This window comes from Grampus griseus, assembly GCF_964374135.1.
Source record: "Grampus griseus genome assembly, chromosome: 14".
Lineage (NCBI taxonomy): Eukaryota > Metazoa > Chordata > Mammalia > Artiodactyla > Delphinidae > Grampus > Grampus griseus.
In genome coordinates, this window is record NC_139008.1 from 40,558,687 (window position 1) to 40,582,474 (window position 23,788).

Here is a 23,788-nt window from a genome sequence, read left to right on the forward strand (position 1 = left end):
CACTCTTCATTCTTTTGTTCCCAGATAGTCTCTGAAAGCCACCTGTGTGCTGCAGGCACCGTGCCAGCCCTTGTGGCATTTATATTCTTGGGCTGTTAGTCCGTGTTTTATTGTCTACATGCCTAAGCTCTCTATGCCCTGGTTTCAACTCCTAGAAAAAAGGCTAACCTGTTGGGAATTCTATTTAGCACCCTTCACAAAAAGGAAGGTGGCTCAACATGAAACATTTGGTTAGTTAAGATTAAGTCATTCGTGTGTATATATCTCCCTTCCTGGACTCGTTACCTGCCTTCTGCCCAGTGGGTAGGTGGATATGGTCGGCTTAGTGCTACAGTGAAAGGTCTCTCACTCACTCTATGATCACAGAGCAGGTCCTGTTCCAGTATGTTCTTATTTACAGTCCTAACCTCTTTCACTTCGAAAGTTTTGTTTTTAATATTGCTTTAAATAAATGGTTGGATCTTGGATATTTTGTTAGAATTGTGTTGTAGTTGATATTTAAGACATTACCTATAATGTAATAATTTTAAAACTTCAGTTTGAATATAACCTTTTTTCTTTTTTAAAGGTTTTTGACGACTGCCATGAAGGTGGTGAGATTTCACCATCTAACTGTATTTACATGACAGAGTGGCTCGAATTTTAATAGAGAGCTATGAACTTTACTGACATTTTGCAAATGAAGTTACTTTGGGAACAAATAATTTGATTCCTGATGGCACATCAAATTCCCTTGAAAGCAAACCTCAAGATAAAAACTTGCTGCTACGAAAAAAATTTTTTTAATCTATGAAGACTAAATTTACATTGGTAGAGTAGGCAACAGGACATGAAACAGGTAAGGTTAGTAGTGAAATCCATTCTTCCATAAGTAAAATACTTTGAACTCCTGGAAGACCACCTTCTGAAGCTTTCAAGACTCTTGATGATTCACGGGAAAAGAAGCAAATATGTTCATATTCACCAAGTACTGTGATAACGGCTAGAGCTTTAAAATGCCTGTTTTAAAGTTACTTATTAAGGTCTTCATTGGGAAATTTTTATATATGACCCAGTGTCACCATTTCTGTTTTCTCAGCAGTTTCATTGAGAAGAAATGAAAAAGAAGGCAGGAATAGCAGGGGAGAACGCAGACTTGGGGCATGAGGGGGGGACACAGTGGAACATCCCTTTTCTACACACTGTTGATGCCTTTTTATGTCCGCAATATTCTTTCAGAGGATTATGCCTCTGTACTTACCTCAAACCCAAATGACGCTGTTGTCAAGGATATCTTTTTAGTGTATAAATATTAATTACTCTCATCTTAAATGGAATATTTTCACTGGTTCTTCTTTGTTAAAGTCTTACAAGTTTCACTCTGTGGCTCAATTGTATTATTTGCTAGAATTTTCCCCTGGATTCTTATTTAACTAAAATTAAAACTAAAAAGAATCCATTGCCCTCCATTCACTTTATTGGGCGGGGTGGGGGCGATTATCATTCTTCTTTCCTTATCCTGTTTTAGATTTTTTTCCATATTCTGTTCTAAAATTCATGGTGTAATAGGTCTAAACTAAGCAGGAAGCCATTATAATTGTCCTCAGTTCTAATAGCACTTTCAGTCCCAATCTTCAGCTCAACAGAAAACAATAGGTTACTTGATGTATTGTTACACAGAAGTTAGCTATAGGTCTTTTTAGGATGTCAACTGTCATATTTTCACTTCGTAGCGCCACTTAAAAGTTTCTGTGTCCAGGCCAAAAGCGGGGGACCGAGGGAGAGGGAAGCTCTGCTGGGGCCTGACTTCAAACACCAGGTTTGGAGAACCAACACAAGGGTTATTTTGAGATAAACAGTAAAATAAAATTCAGCTCAGTATCCAGTTTTTAAGAACCAGATAAATTCTGTGGCCAGCTGTACAGAATTAGCCTTTGATGACACTGGTGCTTTGAAACAAAGATCATTTCAAGTACTAGATGTGTAAGATCCAGAAGAATCTGGGAGCCTGAAACTACAGAGGGTTTCCGATCCACTCTCAGAGAGAGCTGGAATGCTAAGAACAATATCTGCCCTTCCTGGGACCTAGCCTGTCACAGGGGCGCTCGTCTTATTTAATGACAAAACTGAGCTTGGAGGAGACTTAGAAGTGGAACGAAGGAAGCAGTTTGTGTTTTAAATACACTTTGTACTGTATCTTGACAGCCAGAGATTTTTTTAAGTTTACAATCAGTAGCTAAAACAAAAGTATTCCTTGCCTACCAGAATAAAGAGCTCCTATAAACTTGTTTCCCTTAGCATGGTTTTCATTCTGAATATTAACTAAAGAAGGATAGAGACAATCTTTTTTTTAAAATTCATTTATTTATTTTTTAAATTAAAAAATTTTTTTTTTAGCGTTGGGTCTTCGTTGCTGTGCGCCGGCTTTCTCTAGTTGCAGCGAGTGGGGGCTACTCTTCGTTGTGGTGCGCGGGCTTCTCATTGTGGTGGCTTCTCTTTGTTGCGGCTTCTCTTTGTTGCGGAGCATGGGCTCTAGGCGCGTGGGCTTCAGTAGTTGTGGCACGCGGGCTCTAGAGCGCAGGCTCAGTAGTTGTGGCACACGTGCTCAGTAGTTGTGGCTTGCAGGCTCTAGAGCGCAGGCTCAGTAGCTGTGGCGCACGGGCTTAGTTGCTCTGCCGCATGTGGGATCTTCCCAGACCAGGGCTCGAACCCGTGTCCCCTGCATTGGCAGGCAGATTCTTAACCACTGAGCCACTAGGGAAGCCCCGAGACAATAATTTTAAAATACAGCACCTCTGTTGATCATTAAATGGATATCTGCCCTACAGGAGTAAACTTTGACCAAAACAAATTGTGGTGCTCTAGACTCACGACAACACCAAAAAATCAAATTGTAAGTGAAGTTCTAACCTTACACTTGATTTCCATTTAGTGTAAGGTATTTTGCTCACCTGAAAAGATATTCCCTAGAGTCTATCAAGGCCCGTCTCTGCTTTATAAAGATCTGTAGAGAGTCAAACAGAGAATCACGAAAGGCCATGATTTGACGGTTTAAATGAATAGTCCATGTGGAGTTCTTCCCTGAAACTCCTCTGCTCTTAGTTTGGTGATGAGTAAGTTTTATAGGATCATAATTTTTATGGTGATCAACTAATAGGCAAACTAGTCAAACAAAAGTAACTTCAAGTTGAGTCACTTCTACGTTGGTGGTGGGTGAGGGAAGCACGTAACACGCGCTGTAGTGCAGTGCTGTCCAATAGAACCTTCTATCAGGATGGAAATGCTCTATATCTGTGTCCAGTAAGGGAGGCACTAGTCAGCCGTGGCTGGTGAGCACCTGAACCGTGGCTTCTGTGAATGAAGAACTGAACGTTTTCTTTGCTGGCGCCCTGTGGTTACTGGTTACCATACTATCAGCCCAACTCAACCATCGTATTCAAGTTACTATTTTTTTTTTTTTTTGCAGTACGCGGGGCTCTCACCGTCGCGGCCTCTCCCATTGCGGAGCACAGGCTCCGGACGCACAGGCTCAGCGGCCATGGCTCACGGGCCCAGCCGCTCCGCGGCATGTGGGATCCTCCTGGACTGAGGCACAAACCCATGTCCCCTGCATCGGCAGGCGGACTCTCAACCACTGCGCCACCAGTGAAGCCCCCCTCAAGTTATTTTTATAGGAATAAAGAATATCAAATTATTTCTCAATTGTATATATTTGGTTTTTTCTACAGAGGAAGAGGACAATAAAGTATTATGAACTGTTATTTGTATAAGTTTGTAAATTTTTTTGAGAAAGGACTTCAGAAAACAAGGCAGAGAATATGTAGAACAATGACTACTTCCAAATAATTGAAATAGAATCAAGCTTTGATTATAGGCTTGGTCAAATCAATGCTAAACAGCTTCTCTAAGAAAAGTATTCAATGGATTTATTTACTTTGTTTTTCACTAACTTGCCAAATAAACTTTTTAATCTTTATTTTTAATTATAAAAGACAGTGCACAAACTCAAATAATCCCAAGGTGTATAATGTAAAAAGGAGACGTCCACCACACCATAACTACCAAAATTCCCATCCCCTAAGATAACTGCTGCTAAAAATTTAGAGAATCTCTCCTGACATTTTTTGAGCACACTTAGAAATCAAAAGCCTTTTCAGGTTCAAATGATGGCTTTGAATTTTCGTTAGGTATCAACAGTGTGGGAATTCACATTATTGCAGCAAATATCAGGTGTGAATTTACTGGAAATTGTTTTGAGATGTTACTTGGGGATAATAATAACCAAAAAAACGTTGGAAAATGAAAAAGCGTTATTTTTGAGGGAGTATGATTAGAAGAAAAATCATGGAATGATGCTGAAAGAGATATAAAGGACCATGGAAATTAAAAGGTAGAACACTTTACAGAACAAAATCTGAGATATGGAAAGATCATTTTTAAAAATATTTAAGACTTTGTAACAAAATCCAAACTGTTCCCATGACTTCATCCTTTGACATCATGTCTATTTCTCAGGCTTTTCTCAAGCTCTAAAGCACTGGCTAAGTGAATACGTACAGCAAGAGGTCACACATGGATGGCTTGGCCTTTGTGTCTTGCTGTGTTTGCAAATTTTTTATTTACGCTGTAGTTGCCAACTAACCACCCATATGTCTGTGGACTGAACGTAATTCATGTACATGTGGATTACATATACATACACTTATGGTCCCTAAATACAAAAGTGTATTAATTTCTTTCCTTGAAAATCAGAAAACTGGCAATGCCTTGCCAAACTCCCACATGGCAACAATCCAGACAGGGCCCAGCAGTAGTTCTCCCTGTCGCCCTAATCCTTGCCAGTCTGGTCTTAGACCGATCCCTGCCTGACCCTGCAGACCCTTGCCTCAACCTCCTTGTCTGTCACTCTCTCAACATGTTAAGGACATGTTATGATGCAACTCCTACAGCATAACATGAAACCTGTTTAGTTTTAATCTGGACTAGGGATCAGGAAACCTGGGTTTCATTTGTGTCTTATTCACTTTGTATAGGTAAGGGCGGTTAAGCTGTCCCATGTCCCTTATCAAATGGGAAAAATACTGTTTCAGAGCAATTTGAGGAGATGTAGGTTCTATGGAAAATGAAAATGAAATGTAGGTTCTATGGAAAATGAAAATACTGTTTGTAAGTTAGTTTGAACATTGAAACGTGTGTGTGTTTTGGACCTTAATTTGATCTGGTTTGCAGGCCCGCTGTTCATCTGATAATGGATGATTGTCATCTGTTCATAACCTGATCGTTGCCCGACTCCCATGTCCTTACGCACAACAGCAGGAAGGACCCTGGCTATCCTGGCACTTTCAGCATGGACTTGACCACACTAACCAATTCATGAAACTCTGTGTTCTGGAAATGGCCACGGTCAGTGAATCTGTACAATTTGGCTTCCAACCTGTTGGCCACTTCTTGTTGTTCCTTCCAAGGAAGGAAAGGATCGTCGGTGGAGCCAAACTGCACAATGTGAGGGCAGTTGGCTTTGATCTTCTCCCACTGCCAGGGGCGGCTGAAGTATCCTATGAGAAGAACACACAACCTCTCAGTGTCATGGATACTTTCCATTCTCACCACTCTAGTGAGGACCATGGCAGAGACTCAGAGAATCAGAGCCCAAGTGTTGAGTTAGAAGCCCTTCTTCAGTTTTCAGATCCGTAGGGCTTGATACCATAGCTACTGGTGAAGGGGGAGGCTAGGGCTCAGGGGTTCAGTTCTAGACTACGGGTTAGATAGTGGCTCACTGCCCTCTCTAAGTGCCTAACTTATACCTAAAGATGGGTGGTAAATATTTCTCATGTGCTGTTAGATTTTGTGTTAACCTGTTGGAAGACAGTGCTGTTTTACTACCTGAGCGTGCAGCCCCGTGGCTACAGGAAGGGCTCTTCCGGTTTCTGCCTTCAGACTTACCGCTTGCCCGTTCGTTGTCATCCCCCAGGTCAGACGTGTACGCAGACACTAACACGATAGCACACACCCGGTGGGTCTCTGCGTACCTGGAGCGAGAGGAATGGTGTAGCTGATGTTTAATGTTAAATCTGGTCCCAGAAAGTCAGTAAGCCATCCAAAACTCATTTGATTTAGCTTACAGAAAGCACATGCTATAGGCTGCTGAGGTTAGTAGGAAAAAGAGCAAGGAAAATGCAGAAATATGAGCCCGGTGGTTAATCACCTCACCTGGGCTACCTGAGTTTCTACTCTGTTTTCAAGGTAGTGCAAACCTCTTCCATAATTCTTTCTGAATAAACATAAAAAGTGTAATCATTCCCTTTGATGTGTGCATTCGTCGGCATTACTTGGTTGGTTAACATGTGGATTCCCAGGCTCAGCCCAGAGCATCTGATTCAGAGGATTGTGAGTGAGGCAAAGGAATCTGCATTCTAAGGCGTGACACCTCCCCAGCCCAGGTGACAGATGCAAGTGGTCTGTGACTGTACCGTCCCAGAACTGTGCCTCTCTCACACACGCTTGTTTGCGTTGTCTTACCTCTGTCCCCCAAGGGCATCCCTCAAGGGCAGGTCTGAGCCTTCTCGATTTTTGTGACCCTGTTCCCTAGAACAGTGCCCGGCAAACAGACACTCAGCTAACTGTAGACAGTTAGTTCCCTCACTGAGCAAAGGCCAGGGCTAAGGAAGGACCTAGAAAGGTAAGAGCTCTAGGAGGCCTTGGTGCCAGGCAAGGTTTAGGGTTGGTATTTTGTTCTCGTGCCTAAACTTTTTCCCCAATCTTTTGCTTTGAAAAATGTCAAACTTACCGAAAAGTGAGAACAAGCACCCAGATTCGTTAATTTTGCTACAGTTCACCCCTAAATACTTTAGCACGTATCTCCTAAGAACACGGCTGTGCTCTTATGTAACGACAGTATCATTCTTACACCTAATAAATTTAGCACCAAGACAGTAACATTACCTGTATTCATTTTTCCCTAGTTGTACCAAACTGTTCTTTAAAACATCTTTTCAATCCTAGATCTGGTCAAAGATCACGCGTTTGGTTTCATGACTCTTCAATCACTTTTAAATTTGTTTTAAATGAGATTGATGACTTTTAAGAATTTTAGGCCCATTTTCTTGTACGTTATCCCCTAAACTGAACTTGTTTCCTCATGATTAGGCTGAGGTGAAACACTTGGCAAGACCATTACGTAGGCAATGTTGTGTCCTTCCCACTCCTCCACAACGATGGGCACACGATGCCAGTTTGTCCCATTACTGCTGAGACTGTCAGATTCCCTAGGGTGATACCCCTCAGATCCCTCCACTGTAAAGACACAATTCCCCCTTGTGATTAATAAGTAACTGTGGGGTAGTCCTCTGTATCCTGTTCCCCTATGATCTTAGGCCCCATGGCTTTAGCATCTGGTTTTCTCCTTGCCTACCTTAACTTTAGAAGTTAATTTTTAGAAGGTTCCTGACAATCCTACAATAAATTTCAGGAGTCTTTAAAAGAAGCCACATCGTTATTAGCCAGCGGCCTGAGAAAAATTTAGTTGGCCTTGGGTTAGCACAGATTTCAGCATAAAGGGCTTTCTTCATTTTCCGGACAACCCCTGGCAGCTTATAAACACTATGTACCACAATTCTGTAGGTCCACATAGGAAAGCATTATTCTTGTAGCTTCCACAGGTGTGGCTGAAAGGTTATGGAACTTGGCAAGATTTCTCTGACAATCGATTCACGTGACATCCTGAGGGGCTGCTGGGGACAAGAAGCCACACAAAAACCATAATCCTGGGACTTCCCTGGTGGCACAGTGGTTAAGAATCCGCTTGCCAATGCAGGGGACACAGGTTCGAGCCCTGGTCCGGGAAGATCCCACATGCCCCAGAGCAACTAAGCCTGTGTGCCACAACTACTGAGCCCAAGTGCCACAACTACTGAAGACCACACACCACAACTACTGAAGCCCGCGCGCCCAGAGCCCGTGCTCTGCAACAAGAGAAGCCACTGCAATGAGAAGCCCGCGCACCGCTATGAAGACCCAACGCAGCAAAAAATTAATTAATTAATTAAAACAAAAAAAACCCCATAATCCTTTGTCATCTAGCCTCGCAAATACAGAGGAAACCCAACCCTAACAGGCTATTCAGCCAGCTCCATCCTTACATTCCAGGCCTTATAAGCCTGCAGGGTGACGTTCTAATGGGGAGCAGCAGGGAGGCACCCATGAACCCTGGGGGCGGGGGCTGGGGCTGGCGGGGGGGGAGGGGAGTGGAGGGCAGTGCGGGTAGCAGCCTCCACCCTCCAATGGGGAGTTATCAGCACCTACCATATGCCAGACACTCTGCCAGGCACCGGGGTTTCGTGTCAGAATGAACAAAGCCCCACCCTCATGGAGCTTACATTTGACTGGCAGGAGACAAGGAATGAATAGGATGTCAGGTGGTGAAAAGTGCTACAGATAATAAGGGGGGTCATAAGATATAAAGGGGGTAGGATTCGGTGGGGTGAGGCTGCTGTTTCACGTGGAGTGATTACATAAGGCCTCACTGAAAGGGGACGTGGAGCAGAGACCTAGAGAGGAGAAGGCCATGCAGGTGTCTGGGGACAGAGAGTCCAAGTAGAACAGCGGCAAGCACAGGCCTAAGAAAGGCACAAGCTCGGCGTGTTCAAGGAACTGCACTGAGGTCTGTAAACCAGGCTGGGGGCAGCGAAGGGGAGACGGCAGAGACGACATGGGGGGCGGGGGGCTTGAAGGCTGAGAAGTTCTTCTGAGGGTGACGGGAGCTGCTGGGGTTCGGAGGCACTTGTGTTTTAAAAGGGTCACTGTATCCCAGTAAGAGCAAAGTATCTTTTTAATCCACTAATCAAACCAGGAAGGAATTAGGACAGATCATTTTACTACTCACTGTCTCCTCTGCAGTGTAAACTTAAGATGTGCACGAAGTATTTCCCAAGCAAGCTTGACTGGAGCCCACAGGGGTAGGGGGGATGGTGACAATTCAATAAGGACCACACCTCATGGCTGCAATGGCCCCAGAACTGTGGCCTATGATGATGGTCTCCTCGTCACAGTGCAGCTCCGTCTCCATGAAGGGCAGCCAGATGCTCTCTCGAGCTGTGACTAAGGTTCAGGGGAAAGAAAGAGTCCGTCACTCAACAGGGACAGTCTCAGTCCAGCGCTGCCCACCTTTCTAACAGAGGACCATTCAGCAAACCGCAGGACCGCAATGGGGGATGGGGCTGTTTTAATAGGGCCAAAGTTTTTTTTGTTTGTTTGTTTTTGTTTGTTTGTTTTTGTGGTAAGCGGGCCTCTCACTGTTGTGGCCTCTCCCGTTGCGGAGCATAGGCTCTGGACGCGCAGTCTCAGCGGCCATGGCTCACGGGCCCAGCCGCTCCGTGGCATGTGGGATCTTCCCGCACCGGGGCACGAACCTGTGTCCCCTGCATCGACAGGCGGACTCTCAACCACTGTGCCACCAGGGAAGCCCAGGGCCAAAGTTTTATGTGTTGCTGTCTGAAAGACTCAAATCTGTAGTTTTGGTAAATAGTTTTGTTTTTATTTTTTAGCATTTTCTTGAAAGGAAATACTAAGAAAATAAAATATAACTCTGAAGTTTAATGTAAACTTTCCAACTTAAAAACAAAAATCCTCTTGACAATATTGTTTCTCAAGTTGATGTCCACATATTTTCTTTCTTCCCAAAAAGGAAATTCCTGAGACAACTCATAGGCACTCAGAACAGGAGGGGCCACGTTACATTTTCTAATATTAGGATCTCATAGAGATGCTGTAAGTTTTGTCATACCTCTGCCTCAAATGAAACACCCATAAATTTTGCCTGAAAAGATTTGACTTATAGAAGGGAAAATCCGTTGCTTACAAAGTTGAAAATTAAATTCTTCCGAGCCCAGGTGCTCTTCTTGATCCTTACCATAATTTTCTATCATGTTTTTTGGTTTGCATCCTCCTCCCCCAAATACTTGCCATCATTCACTCTGAGGTATGTATTCCCTTAGGCTTCTCTGCTAGGATATTCCTCTTCTCTACCGGAAAATGACAAGATCAAAACCCAACAAGAGGAGGCTTTTTAAAGACACATTTAAAAAACTTACTTGGGTCAGGCATGTTTTTAGCCAAACACTGGAAACCAGGTATCTACGATATGAGAGGGAGAAAAAAAGTATAATAAAGAGCTTAATTACAACTAATACTTTGCTAATAAGAAATGAGACACCTGATATGAGCTTTAACAATTCAATAAGTAGTTGTTTATATCATGAAATGAAGTGGGGTAAGTGCTACAGGATTACATATGAATATACAATCCCTCCTCATAAACTCCATCTGTCTGTAGTTCTCTATCTAGCCAGCTCCGCAGATCTCTTCATATGTGCAACTGCACATGTACATTTATCACCGCTGGCATATACATATAGAGAGGGCATAGCAGATTCTAGACAAACTGACCTGGAGCCAATCAGACTATGCTCCAGGGAGTAGGTTAAATGTGGTACAGAAAGTTGGAGATCCAATCCTCTTGGACAGCTGCAGCCCTGACCTTTTGGTTTGTAGCTCTAGCCATGGCTCTCAGCCACAAGCCTGGAATTTTATTCTAGAGACCCAGTCTAGAGCTCTAGAGGTTGGCAACTCAGGAAACAGTCTTATTGCCTAGTTATGGAAGAACGTTTAAAAAAAAAATCAAGATGCACAAGACAGCCCGCAGTTAGATGCCATTTTTATAAAGCTCACAAAGAGGCCAAATTTAACAATATATTGCTTAAAGGATACATACATAGGTTGAACAGTACATTAATTAATTTTTTAAATTAAGTTTTAAAAGCGAAACAAACTTTTAAAATGTCATACGGCAGGGAAACGGGATGGAGGGACTTACAGGTGGCTCTGAAGGTATTGATAATGTTCCTAGATTTCAGTTTGGTGAGGGACCCTCAAGTATTGGTTACATTATACTTCATAATGTATGTACGTGTTACATACATCCTTTGTAAATATCAATATTACATATTAAAATGTTTAAAAATGCGAGACAGGTGCTTCTCTGGTGGCGCAGTGGTTGAGAGTCCGCCTGCCGATGCAGGGGACACAGGTTCGTGCCCCGGTCCGGGAAGATCCCACACGCCGCGGAGCGGCTGGGCCCGTGAGCCATGGCCGCTGAGCCTGCGCGTCCGGGGCCTGTGCTCCGCAGCGGGAGGGGCCACAACAGTGAGAGGCCCGCGTACCGCAAAAAAAAAAAAAAAAAAAATCCGAGACAGAGAGCAGAGAAGATTGGTGTAGAATTATCTGGGAGTCCCATATCTGAACCCGCAGCAGATACGGGGAGCGGGCTCGGTCTCCAGTTTCTAGAGGTGGAGCTTGTACTCTGAGCCCTGAGAGGAGCCCTCCTGGCTGTTTCACCAGCCGAACTTCCTCCACTACTTGTAGAGTCTAAGACGGGGTTCCCAGCAGGGCTTGAAATGCCCACGGTCGCGAGACACCTCCACAAGACCACCAGAGTCGAGAGTCAAAGCCAAACGGCAAGGGTCATTTATTGCAGGTTCGAACCTGGACCTCTGCGCACTCGTTGCCGGTGGCGCTAAGAGGTCCCGATGGAGTTTAGTTCAGCTCTTTCATAGACAGGTACAATCAAGTTCGGGACTTTCCAGGGGTGGGGAGTACTGATTGGTTAACCTTTAAACAAAGACACTAGTCGCCGTCTGATTGGTTGGATGATTACAAGGGGGGGGTCAGCAAGCGTAGTTACAGAAGCGAGAGCGGCTGGTTAAGTTCCGGTTTCCTGAGGTTTCGTTTCTCAATTGGAAATACTTAAGACGGGGCCACGGTTACAAAAAGAAATAGTGCAAACAGGAAAACTGATGGAACCCTAACAGCGCTGCGGCCTCCACCAGCCCAACGGCAGGGCGGCGGGAGGCTGTGCGCCCAACTCCAGGCGGCGCTCCCAAATGTGGCAACCCAGCGCCGCGCCCTGGAAGGGCCCTTTCTCGGCCCTTCTCCTCAGAAAAGAAACTCCAGGAAAAGAACAGACTGAATGCAGGGCGTCAATTCAGTCTTATTCCCACCAAAGTAGAACGCAGTCCCCTCATTCCCCCGTTTCTCATGAACCAGAGGAGCCAATCTTGGGTCCTTAAGGCTCAGTTTCTTCAATTTCTAAGGCCTCGTTGGGCTGATATTGTGTTAATACCATTAGCTGAACTGCATTTATTTTTTCTCGGACAAAATCTATGACTCTACTGAGTATACAGGGGCCTATAGTGAAGAGGAGAAGGAGGCATAGCAGAGGGCCCAGGATGGGGAGGAGGAAGGGAAGCATTCCATGAAATCCTGACGGAAGGGGATTATCCGCTAATTCCTGCCGGCGGCGAGCTAGGTCTTCCTGGAGCTGGTGGATCTTGGTTCTTACAATGCCTGATTTATTTGCATAGAAACAACATTTTTCTTTTAGGGCGAGGCATATCCCACCCTGTTCAGCTGTCAGCAAGTCTGAGCCCCTCCTATTCTGTAGGACTACCTCGGCCAATGAATCTAATTGGTCCTGTGAGTCCTGAATGGTACCAGAGAGGGCTTCTACATCTTCTATCAATTGCCTAGACAGCTGATTATAGGAGTGAAGGGAGACTCCAAGACCTGTACTTCCTGTGGCCACAGCTCCTGTAATTCCTAATCCTACCAGGAGGGGTATGGCTGTAATGGCTCGTTTGGTTCTCCCTGCCCAAAGGTCAAAGCTGGGAATGGGCAATGGGGTGTCTCCCGAGATTAGGTCTACATTGGGGAGGAGGGTGGCTAGCTTGCAGACCCCTGTCCAATTCGGGGGTAAATAGGTGTATGCTAGGTTATTTCCACAGACAAAAACAGTGGTGTTAGGACTACAGAGGGAAGAGTTCACGGGGATATACTGACTACATCCAGTGGATGAAAGGATTCCCAAGTCAATACTGGCGTTAGAGAGGGAATCGTTCTTGACAAAGCATGAGGTATTAAAGGTGGTTGAAAATTTTGAAAATTGTATGGGGAACGGCTCGGGGAGTAAAGTAGGGTTACATCGTTCGCTGATGTTTAAATTGGCGAAGGTGGGGATGGCTATAGGGCGGGGCGGTCCTTGAGGAAGGCAGAGCCAGCAATCCTGTGCTAAGTGGGGGTTGGTGGCATTCAAAAGTGTAAAAGTAGCTTCTAGTATAGTCATGGTCTGGGGGTCCAATTCAGAGGGATTGACCTTAGGGAGAATTAGGGGGTGGTAGTTGAGCTGTGGGTACAGATGCTGATAGACCTCTTCTATTTGTCTTCGGGTTTCTATCTGGCGCACTGCGTCCTGGGGCCCCCCACCGTCTGACATATGTGTGGGGGCCCTGGTATTCCAGCATACCGGGGTCCCGGGGGTGCCAGTGCATCCAGCCTGAAGATATTTATTACCCTCACTAATGGTGGGGCTTTTATTATTCTGTAGTATGGCTGTGAAATAAGTCTTGTTATTGGCCCCTATACATTGCTGGTAAGAGGAATAGCACATGCTATGCATTGATTCCTGGAAGGTAGAACAGGGGCAAGTGGCTCGAGGGGGGAGTGGCTTAGGCTTATGGTAGCATTGCCAGCTTTGAGAGGCCCTGGTGCCCTTATATTCCTGAACAAGGTATGCAGTTATTCCCCCGCAGTCCTGCATATGAGTATACCCTCGGGGAACCTCGGGAGTCTCCATAGTACCTCCCCTGCACTCGCACGGTGCACCATATAGTTGTTGTATTAAAGTATTCTTATCGGGGGAAGGGCCGAGTCCTCCCCTCGTGGCCCGAGGGTTGAGGGTTAGGACTATTATTAGGGCTATCAGCAGTACCTTGGTCATCATGGGGGAGGGTACGGCACAAGGTCAGTTTGAAGGGATTGTCCTTATTCCGGTCCACCATCCAGGTGACGTCAGCTTTAGTGGACTTGATGAGGTCAGAAAATGGGTCCACCAGCTTGACGTGGGTGTAATGGATCCAGGCAGCTATGCTGTCCACCTTGATGGCCGTCGGCGTTGTCAGGATGATCTGGTAAGGTCCTTTCCACCTGGGTTCTAGGGTCTCTTGTCGATGGCGTTTGACAAGGACCCAGTCACCTGGCCGGAGCTGGTGTGGAGTAGGCGGGGGTCCTGTTGCATATAACTCTTTTAGTTTGGGCCAGATTGTCTCGTGTGTCCGCTGTAAGGCTTGGAGGGAAGACAGGAGATTATTTTCTGGGTCCAATTGGATAAGGTTAGTCTTTAGGTTAGGGATGATAGGAGGAGGCCTACCATGCATTATTTCGTAGGGAGTAAATCCTAGCTTATAGGGGGAATTTCGCACCCTAAACAGAGCGTAGGGGAGTAGGACTACCCAGTTAGCGCCAGTCTCCATGGTCAATTTAGTCAAGGTCTCTTTTAGAGTTCTATTCATTCTTTCTACCTGTCCTGAACTCGGGGGGCGGTATGCACAATGTAATTTCCAATTAGCCCCAAGTATGGAAGCCAGATCTTGACTTACCTTACAAACGAAGGCTGGCCCGTCGTCAGACCCTATCATAACTGGAAAGCCATTCCTGGGCAGGATCTCTTCTAGTAGTTTCTTAGCTACTATTTGTGCAGTCTCATTCTTGGTTGGGAATGCCTCAGTCCAACCTGAAAAGGTATCTATAAACACCAGTAAATATTTATACCCATATTTGCCAGGCTTTACCTCCGTAAAGTCCACTTCCCAGTAGGCTCCGGGCTGGTTTCCTCTTTCCCGGATGCCAGTGGTTGACGGGTGGGTACTGGCATTATGGAGTTGGCAGACTGCACAGTCAGCAACCAGTCGTTCAGTCTTCTCGGAGACATTTTTAAGTCCAGTCTGCCTGATGAGATCCTGTAGCCGTCGGGCGCCCAAGTGGGTGCTACAGTGGATCCGTCCAAGGACCAGGGTTCCTAGTTTCTCAGGAAGGAGGATATTGTTCTTAGCGTCCCGCCACCATCCGTCTCTAACCTGGGTTAGAGGGAGCTTGCTCATCCATCTGATGTCATCCTCCGAGTAGTCGGGTTAGGGCGGTATTTCCCGGGGCCCTGGATCCGGCAGTTGCAGGGGAAGTAATGGTATTGGAGTGTGTGCCGCCTTTCGAGCCGTCTGGTCTGCCAAATTGTTGCCTCGGGCGACTGGATTCGTGGGTTTTTGATGCCCCGGGCAGTGTACAATGGCTAGCTTTTTGGGTTCCCATATGGCCACTAGCAAGGCCAGGATTTCCTCTTTGTTCTTGATGTCTTTGCCCTCTGCTGTGAGTAGTCCCCGCTCTCGGTATATTGCCCCATGTATATGTGCGGTAGCAAAAGCATACCGGCTGTCTGTATATATGGTGGCTTTTTGGCCTTTGCTCATCTTGAGAGCTTGGGTCAGGGCAATTAATTCAGCTTTTTGGGCTGAGGTCCCCGGGGGGAGAGTCTCTGCCCATATCACCTCAGTTTCTGATGTTACCGCTGCCCCCGCATACCTCTGACCTTGCTGGACAAAGCTGCTGCCGTCAGTGAACCATGTGACTTGTGCATCCGGTAGGGGCTGGTCACGTAGGTCTTCCCGAACCCCATGGATCTGGGCCAGTACCTCTGCAGTCATGGAGTGGGGAGTCCAAATCTGGGTCAAGTAATAGGGAGGCAGGGTTTAATGCCTGCGGCGGAGTGTAGCTGATTCTGAGGGGATTTAACAGTAGACCCTGGTAGTGGACCAGTCGAGCATTGCTCATCCATCGGTCGGGAGGCTGTTTGAGAACCCCGTCGATGGCGTGGGGGGTGGTGACATGCAACTCCTGTCCCATAGTTAGTTTGTCAGCATCCTTTACCATTAGGGCCGTGGCGGCGATCATCCGGAGGCAAGGAGGCCAGCCGGCAGCCACTGGGTCCAATTTATTTGATAGGTAAGCGACAGGCCTGGGCCAAGGACCGAGGGGCTGGGTCAACACGGCCTTAGCTATGCCTTTGCTTTCATCCACAAAGAGGTGGAAGGGTTTGGAGACATCAGGGAGACCCAGGGCGGGTGCGGATAGCAAGGCAGTTTTGATCTGCTGAAATGATTGCTCAGCCTCCTCTGTCCATTTAAAGGGCGTCTGCTCTTTGGTGGCTAAGTATAGCGGTTTGGCCATTTCAGCAAATTTGGGTATCCATAAACGGCAGAACCCCGCTGACCCCAAAAATTCCCTCACCTGTCGAGGCGTGGTGGGTCTGGGGATGCGGAGGACGGTTTCCTTCCGTGCATCTGTGAGCCATCGTTGCCCCCCTTTCAATAGGTACCCCAGGTAAGTTACCTCAGGCCTGCAGATCTGCGCTTTCTTGGCAGAGGGCCGGTATCCCAGGGTGCCGAGAGTCTGTAGGAGGTTTCTGGTTCCCTGCAGGCAGGCTTCAGCGGTCTCAGCAGCTATTAAGAGATCATCAACATACTGCAGGAGGGTTACATTGGGGTTTTGTCTCCGGTACTCACTGAGATCCTCGTGTAGGGCCTCATCAAACAAGGTGGGCGAATTTTTGAATCCTTGGGGAAGTCTGGTCCAGGTGAGTTGTCCGTTTATGCCTCTCTCGGGATCCGACCATTCGAAGGCAAAGAGTTCTTGACTTTTGGGTGCCAATGGTAAACTAAAAAAGGCATCTTTGAGGTCCAGCACAGTATACCATTGTTTTCCTGGACTAAGGGCGCTCAAAAGAGTATATGGATTGGGCACAGTAGGATGGATGTCTATGACCCGTCTGTTAACTTCTCTCAGGTCCTGCACTGGGCGGTAGTCTTTACTGTTAGGTTTGCGGACTGGCAGCAGGGGTGTATTCCAGGCCGACTGGCAGGGACGCAGTATCCCCAGGTCAAGAAGCCGGCGAATATGAGGAGTGATACCAGTCTTGGCCTCTAGGGGCATGGGATACTGTCGGACACGTGCAGGATCTGCTCCTGGTTTGATCTCTATGAATACGGCTGGGCGATGTTTGGCTAGTCCCATCCCACCTGTTTCTGCCCACGCTTTGGGGAACTGCTGAAGCCATGACTCTATATCTTGATTTTGGGAGGGTGGTTCCTGGTGAAGTCAGTACTCATCTTTCAAGTTCAGGGTGAGCACAGATATGGGTTGGTCGTGAGGGTCTGTTACGATTGGCCCCTCTGGCCGAAAATGAATTTGTGCTCCCATTTTAGTGAGCAAGTCTCTCCCCAGTAAGGGGCAAGGGCTATCGGGAATGACCAGAAAGGAATGGGTTACCCTTCCCGTGCCCAAGTCCACAGTTCTCTGAGTGGTCCAGGGGTAATGTTTGACTCCTGTAGCTCCCTGGACCCAGGAGGATTTGTTAGAAACTTTCCCGTGGGGCTTAACCAAGACCGAATGCTGTGCCCCCGTATCCACCAGGAATTGGACTGGTTTCCCCTCCACTTGTAGGGTTACCCTGGGTTCGGGGAGGGGGTCCGAACCCCATCCCCCCTACTCTGCATCATGTGTAAACAGGACTGGGGTGGCCTTCGGTTGCCATTGCCTCTGGTTGGGGCGCGGCTGCCTTTTCTTGGGGCATTCCCGAGCCCAGTGGCCTTTTTCCTTGCAATAGGCACATTGATCTCTGTCCAATGGTCGCCTGGGAGGTCGAGTGGCTGGTGGCCCTCTTGATCTTTCTGAACAATGGCGGCCAGGACCTTAGTCATTTTCTCAGTGGCTTTAAGTTGTTTATCCTCTGGGGCGTCTCGGTTATTAAAGACGCGCTGGGCAATACGGAGTAGATCCTGTATTTGTTTGCCCTCCAGATCTTCTAATTTCTGGAGTTTCTTTTTAATATCAGGGGCTGCCTGGTTAACGAAGGACATTACAATGGCAGCCTGATTTTCGGGGGCCTCTGGATCCATAGGGGTATACTGCCTAAAGGCTTCCATTAATCTTTCTAAGTAAGAGGAGGCACTTTCTGTTTTACCTTGTATAATTGAATATACCTTGGCCAAATTAGTGGGCTTGCGCGCGGCAGCCCGGAGACCCGCCATTAGAGTCTGGCGATAAATGAGCAGTCGTCCCCTACCTTCTCCGGTGTTATAGTCTCATTCATCCTGCGGGGGGCGAGTTAAGGGAAAGGCTGCATTGATGAGGTCAGGGTTAGCGGTGGGTTGACCATCATCTCCAGGAACCAGTTTTCTCGCCTCCAGCTGGATTCGCTCTCGTTCTTCGGTAGTGAATAGGATCCGGAGGAGCTGTTGGCAGTCATCCCAGGTGGGCTGATGAGTGAACATAACGCTATCTAGAAGAGCTATCAAGTCTTTAGGATTATCAGAGAAGCGGGCATTCTGGGTTTTCCAATTATATAAGTCACTGGTAGAGAATGGCCAATACTGGAGTCGGGGGTTCCCTGTCTCATCGGGAGGGCCTATTTCTCACAGGGGTAGGGCTATGGTGGAATCCGGATGGCGGAACCCTGGGTCGCGCTGAGTGCGTCCACGGGTGCGTCCAGCCGGCCCATGGGAGTTATTTTCATTGGGCAGGAGGACCGGTAGTGCTTCTGCCTCTCGGTTCTCCGGTTCTGACCTGGGTAGCCCCTCGGGAGGGGCCGCAGGAGGTTCTACCAAGGGGAGAGGAGCAGGGCCAGGAGCAGGAAGGGGGACCGGTTGTGGGGCCAAAGGAGGAGGTTGATATGGGGGGGGTCTAGGAGAAGGAGGTCTTGGCTATCAGAGAGTATGGGTGCAGTTGGGGTCTGAGGCTTGGGAGGTTTAGTTGGTCGGGCCGCAAGGATCTTACATGACCCTGATGACAAAAAGGGGGTCATCCAGGGAGGTGGGTTTTCTGTCAGGTCCTGCCATACCAGGATGTAGGGGATCTGGTCTGGATGGCCTTCTTTTCCTGGCAAGAAAACTCTAGATTTAACTTTTAGGATTATAGGAAGACAAAAGGTACCCTCAGTGGGCCAGCCAACCCCGAAAGTTGTCCATTCAGAGCGGCAGAAGGTAATTAGTTTTCTTCTCCGGATGTCCAGACTGAGGTTGTGTCCTCGGGACTTTACATCCCAGAAATTAGCGAGAAGGAGGGAGAGGGGAGTACTCTGTGCTTGGCCCATGTCTAGGTCCTGGAAGAGATTGGTTAGAGAAGGTTACTCTGAAAACAAAAGTGATTAAGAGCAGTCCCAATAGTGGAGCCTGTAAAAGGAGGAAGGGGAGGTTATCGCGTGCGCGCTTCAGATGGGCTATCAGCCCCAGATGGGTCGTGGTGGACGTCTCCAACCACACCCGACTAGGTGTCCTATAGCGCGTCCGCCAGGACTGTCCTAGTCCCCAAAACAGAAGGTACCCTGAGCCGGCTTACTTACCGATCGGTTGTCAGCGATGACCCGTTGACCTGATGTCTGGTGGGCTCGGGGGCATCCCGGACGAGCCCCCAAATGAAATGCCCACGGTCGCGAGACACCTCCACAAGACCACCAGAGTCGAGAGTCAAAGCCAAACGGCAAGGGTCATTTATTGCAGGTTCGAACCTGGACCTCTGCGCACTCGTTGCCGGTGGCGCTAAGAGGTCCCGATGGAGTTTAGTTCAGCTCTTTCATAGACAGGTACAATCAAATTCGGGACTTTCCAGGGGTGGGGAGTACTGATTGGTTAACCTTTAAACAAAGACACTAGTCGCCGTCTGATTGGTTGGATGATTACAAGGGGGGGGGTCAGCAAGCGTAGTTACAGAAGCGAGAGCGGCTGGTTAAGTTCCGGTTTCCTGAGGTTTCGTTTCTCAATTGGAAATACTTAAGACGGGGCCACGGTTACAAAAAGAAATAGTGCAAACAGGAAAACTGATGGAACCCTAACAGCGCTGCGGCCTCCACCAGCCCAACGGCAGGGCGGCGGGAGGCTGTGCGCCCAACTCCAGGCGGCGCTCCCAAATGTGGCAACCCAGCGCCGCGTCCTGGAAGGGCCCTTTCTCGGCCCTTCTCCTCAGAAAAGAAACTCCAGGAAAAGCACAGACTGAATGCCGGGCGTCAATTCAGTCTTATTCCCACCAAAGTAGAACGCAGTCCCCTCAGACTCTGCACAAGGGGGTGGGAGCGGGGAGCCCTCCGGCCTCTCCCGCGCCAGCCCGACCTCCCAGTGCAGCGAGGTGCGTCTCCTACCTGCTCCAGCTCCCTCTTCACCCAGCTGTACCAGCCGTGAGTGGCCATATCCTCGCCCCCGTTCCCGGGGACGATCACCGCCTTGCAGGGCGCCGCCATGAATGCAGCCGACCTGAGGCGCTCAGACCGCGTGCGCGACCGGGGAGCCTGCCCGTGGCATTCCGGGAATTGTAGTTCCGGGGCGCCAAGAGCGCACCCACTGAGCTTCTGGTTCCCTACTGCACAGGGCAGCCGCAGACAAACCTTGCGGGTTTCCAGCAGCTGTGTAAGTGACCTTTTACTTGCTTCTTGCTGGCGTTTCCATTCCCTGCCCCCCTTATTTGGGACAGACTGTGACATGCCCAGAATGTGTTATCTCTTACCTAGACTAAGTGATATTTGTATAGAAAAGTATGTTTTAGTTTCAAAGCAGAACACAACCCGTTTTCTTTGTTGAGGACTCCTGATTTCAAAATAGTTCTTAATAAAATAGTCAATATCAGCCAATAACAGTCAATACCAGCGCGGCATGGCAAAAAACAAAACAAAAAACCAAAAGAAAATTAGGACTCAAACACTAGTTCTTTTAAAAAAAAAAAAAAAAAAAAGCTTTGCTGAAACCCTTCGGGGCATTTCCGGGTTTTAGGGAGGCATGAGCCACCCATTACCTTGCACAGCCCTTCGATAAACCTTTCTCTGCCCTAAACTCTGACGTTTCAATATTGTTTGGCCTTGCTGTGCGTCAGGCACATGAACTTGTGTTCACTAGCATATCTAGGGGTCCGTATATCCAAAACACTGAATGGTTCATCCTGGTTTTTGTACTGAATTCCTTTCAGCGTGTGTTGTAGGTCAGCGGCTGCAGTGGCTCATGGCTTGATCCTTATAGAATTGGATGGCAAATAACATTCTTTGTTTTACACTCTATGTGTTTGTGCATCTGTATGCCTTCATGGCTGTAATCGCAAAGGTCCTCACCTGTTGTAAGAGTATGAAATGGTTTACTAACTTTAGAGTTCTAACAAATTGGATTGTTACATCTTTTAAAGAAGCTTTGTTCTCATTGCCTCTTGCCGTATCAATTATTTTAAGCTGGTTATTTTCTAAGAAACAGCAGATGTGGAAAAAACTCTTAGCCAAGTAGGAATTATCCTTTTGTAAGACACATTTACATTTGTAAGGGAAATCTCCATTTGTAGGTTGTCTCCCTCTCTGTACTAGAAAGAGGATGGCCACATCTCTATAAAGTTACCAGTGGAGAAGGCAGTGACTTAAATCTGCTCAACAACCTTAACCTTGTTTACTGCGCTTTTCCTGGTGACTTCCCATAACTGACTCCCCAACCTCAATATCCTCTTTTGTCTTTAGCTGAGGATGGTTTTTAAGGTGAGGACTTGAAACATTTTAGCAAGTTACTCATTTTCCCTAGGTCTCTCCCATGTATACATGTTACTAAATTTCTATTTCATTTTCCCCTGTTAATCTGCCTCATGTCGATCTAACTCTTAGGCCAGCCAGAAGAACCTAGAAGGAGGAAATTTTCTTCCTTCCCAATGCCTATCAGGATAACTACACAGTCACATAAATAAACTATTCCTAAAATAAGGAAATTAAACTTCTAATACATTAATGTGGTAGATTTTAAAAAATCCTTCTTACAGTAATTTCTAGTACTAGGAATCCAGGTTCAAATAAGTCAAGCAAATTTTTGGCAAATGATATTTTCTTAATGTTTGGTTAAAAAAAAAACCCAGCTATGTCTATCTGTGAAAGAGAAGAATAAATCTGACTCCACATTGGATCAGTTTCTTTTACTATAACCTTTGTATTCTATTGCTTTTGCTTCAAGTTAATCACTAAAGGGATGTTGCCTACAGCTTAAAGTATACATAATGGCCAAACTGGAGGAATTCTGCCTCCCACGCCTGAGTGTTAAGCTAAAATACCTTTGTTTAGCTCACAGGAAACATCCTGACCAGGCCCCCCTGTGAATGGCTGCAGGAAAAAAGAAATTAACACATCCCCTCCTGAGTCTGGCTGGAACTTAGGCAGGAGGTAGATGGGCCCCAGGCTGAACAGTTTCTCCCCTGCGGACAGAAACTCCATAGTAGCAGAAACTCCATAAAAGCAGGATGATCAAGGAGGCTGGGCCCTGCCCAGGTACGAGATAAAAGACCACGTATTCCTCATTCTCAAAGTCAAGGAGACCTCCCCGACTGCACATGTGCAGAAAGGCTCCTTGGAGGTCAAAAAGGGAGGGGGTGCCACCTCCTAGTATGCGACGTCAACTACCCATAGGCCTCTTCATTACTATCCATCTTGGCTAAGAGATGTGCACCCACACAGGAGAGAACCCTGAGATATACCAAATCCGGACTCAGAACCAGGCGAAACAAGATGATTGGTTAGAGGAAACCATGAAGAAATGCCCCATAAAAGTGATTCAGACTGCCACGAGGGCGTGACTGTCTCTCTGAGCCCGCCCGTGTGGCTGTCCACACGTACTGCACCCTTTTCCCTCTTAATAAACACTCTACTTGCTTCACTACTTTCCGTCTCTATGTAGAAGTTCATTTCTACACAGCTGACGGGCCGTGGCCTTGTCACTGGCCACTGGTCCCTGGTGGTCTGGTGGCTGGGATTCAGCGCTCTCATTGCTGCGGCCATACCTCAATCTCTGGCTGGGAACCGAAAAAATCCTGCTTCAAGCCGCTGCAGGCCGAGGCCACCCGAGGTCAGAACCAGACTCCTGGGTCTGCGACCTTCCGAATGAAGTCGCTAGTCCTTGCCCCAACTCATCTCTCAATTGGCCTGTTGTGCGGTAAGCAGCACCAGCTTGGACTTGGTAACATTTTCTCACTGTGAAGTATGATACAAATGTGTATTGTATCTTAATTGAGTGTGTATCTTTACTGAGAGAATAATTGATTTGAACTTCCTGAACTTATACCAGTTTAAGTATTAAAAAACCCACTATTACTCCTACATAATGCTTTAGATACACGAAAAGTGTAAACTTGTTCAATAAAACTGAACCATTATTCGACAAATTTTTCTATAAACAGCAATTAATTTCGTAGCACATCGACCTAAAACTAACTTCTATGATTTGTTAGTCACTTAAAACTTTGTACTAATATTAAATTGAGCTAGTTAATTCTTGGACGCCTTGATATGCTTTAAGCATACTTTTAAGTTTATATAATTTTGCTTATTTTTATATGCTACAGACGGGCCATATCGCTGGGTCAGATTAATAAACGTGCTCGGTTTTGCCACTTATAAGAAGTGGTAAAACGGCCATGGTGGCTGTAGAAAGCCGTGCTCTATGCAGTTTGGTGTTTTGTTAGTCTCTTAAAACGTTTGACTACCACAGTTCCCAATTATTCACTTTCTCGTGGAAGGATGACAGGGAACGAGAGGGATTAGCCTGTGCGCTAACGCCAAGCTCCGCAGAGAGCCGGAAGGCACCTGTGCGCGAACGAGGGGCGAACGAGGGAAGGAAACCCTGCAAGGTGAGGAAGAATAACTACACCTGTTTAACTGACAGGACTCCTGCGCGCATGCGTCCCCACGCTCAAGGCTCACGCTCCCTTAGCCTCGCCCCTTTCTGCGCGCCGACACCTCCTTCCGGCCAGCTTCGGTTTCCTCCGCGAGGAGCCTCGCCCTCTTCCGGGGCCACACGTCAACGTTCTCGCTTCCCGGTAACTAAGGCGATGAGAGGGACTTCCCACTGAAGCGAGCGGACGTCTTATTGGAGTA

The 23,788-nt window shown here is 47.1% G+C and overlaps 2 protein-coding genes across 5 annotated transcripts in view; one reads left to right on the forward strand and one right to left on the reverse strand.

Annotated features, from left to right (window-relative positions):
* Positions 1 to 3,590, forward strand: part of POLR3F (RNA polymerase III subunit F) — a 15,959-nt gene extending 12,369 nt beyond the window's left edge. For 2 of the 3 annotated variants that reach the window (XM_082669474.1, XM_082669475.1), the window contains one exon: positions 569 to 2,296. In XM_082669474.1, coding sequence (XP_082525600.1) covers positions 569 to 646 — 78 coding nt within the window. In that variant the 3' untranslated portion in view covers positions 647 to 2,296. Of the gene's footprint in view, positions 1 to 568; positions 2,297 to 3,445 lie in introns of those variants that run through there. The other variant, XR_014297654.1, reaches the window with a different exon arrangement.
* RBBP9 (RB binding protein 9, serine hydrolase) lies at positions 2,371 to 20,156 on the reverse strand. 2 transcript variants are annotated; one of them, XM_082669477.1, is made up of 6 exons: positions 20,048 to 20,156; positions 10,068 to 10,110; positions 8,970 to 9,075; positions 5,923 to 6,008; positions 5,414 to 5,534; positions 2,371 to 2,698 (listed from the first exon to the last, which is right to left on the reverse strand). In XM_082669477.1, exons 1-6 carry the CDS (start codon positions 20,144 to 20,146, stop codon positions 2,608 to 2,610), a joined length of 546 nt encoding a protein of 181 aa, XP_082525603.1. In that variant the 5' UTR covers positions 20,147 to 20,156; the 3' UTR covers positions 2,371 to 2,607. The 2 variants fall into 2 exon arrangements, with proteins under 2 accessions (XP_082525603.1, XP_082525602.1); XM_082669476.1 differs by lacking the exon at positions 2,371 to 2,698 and having other exon boundaries at positions 3,671 to 5,534.
* Between the last annotated feature and the right edge of the window lie 3,632 nt (positions 20,157 to 23,788).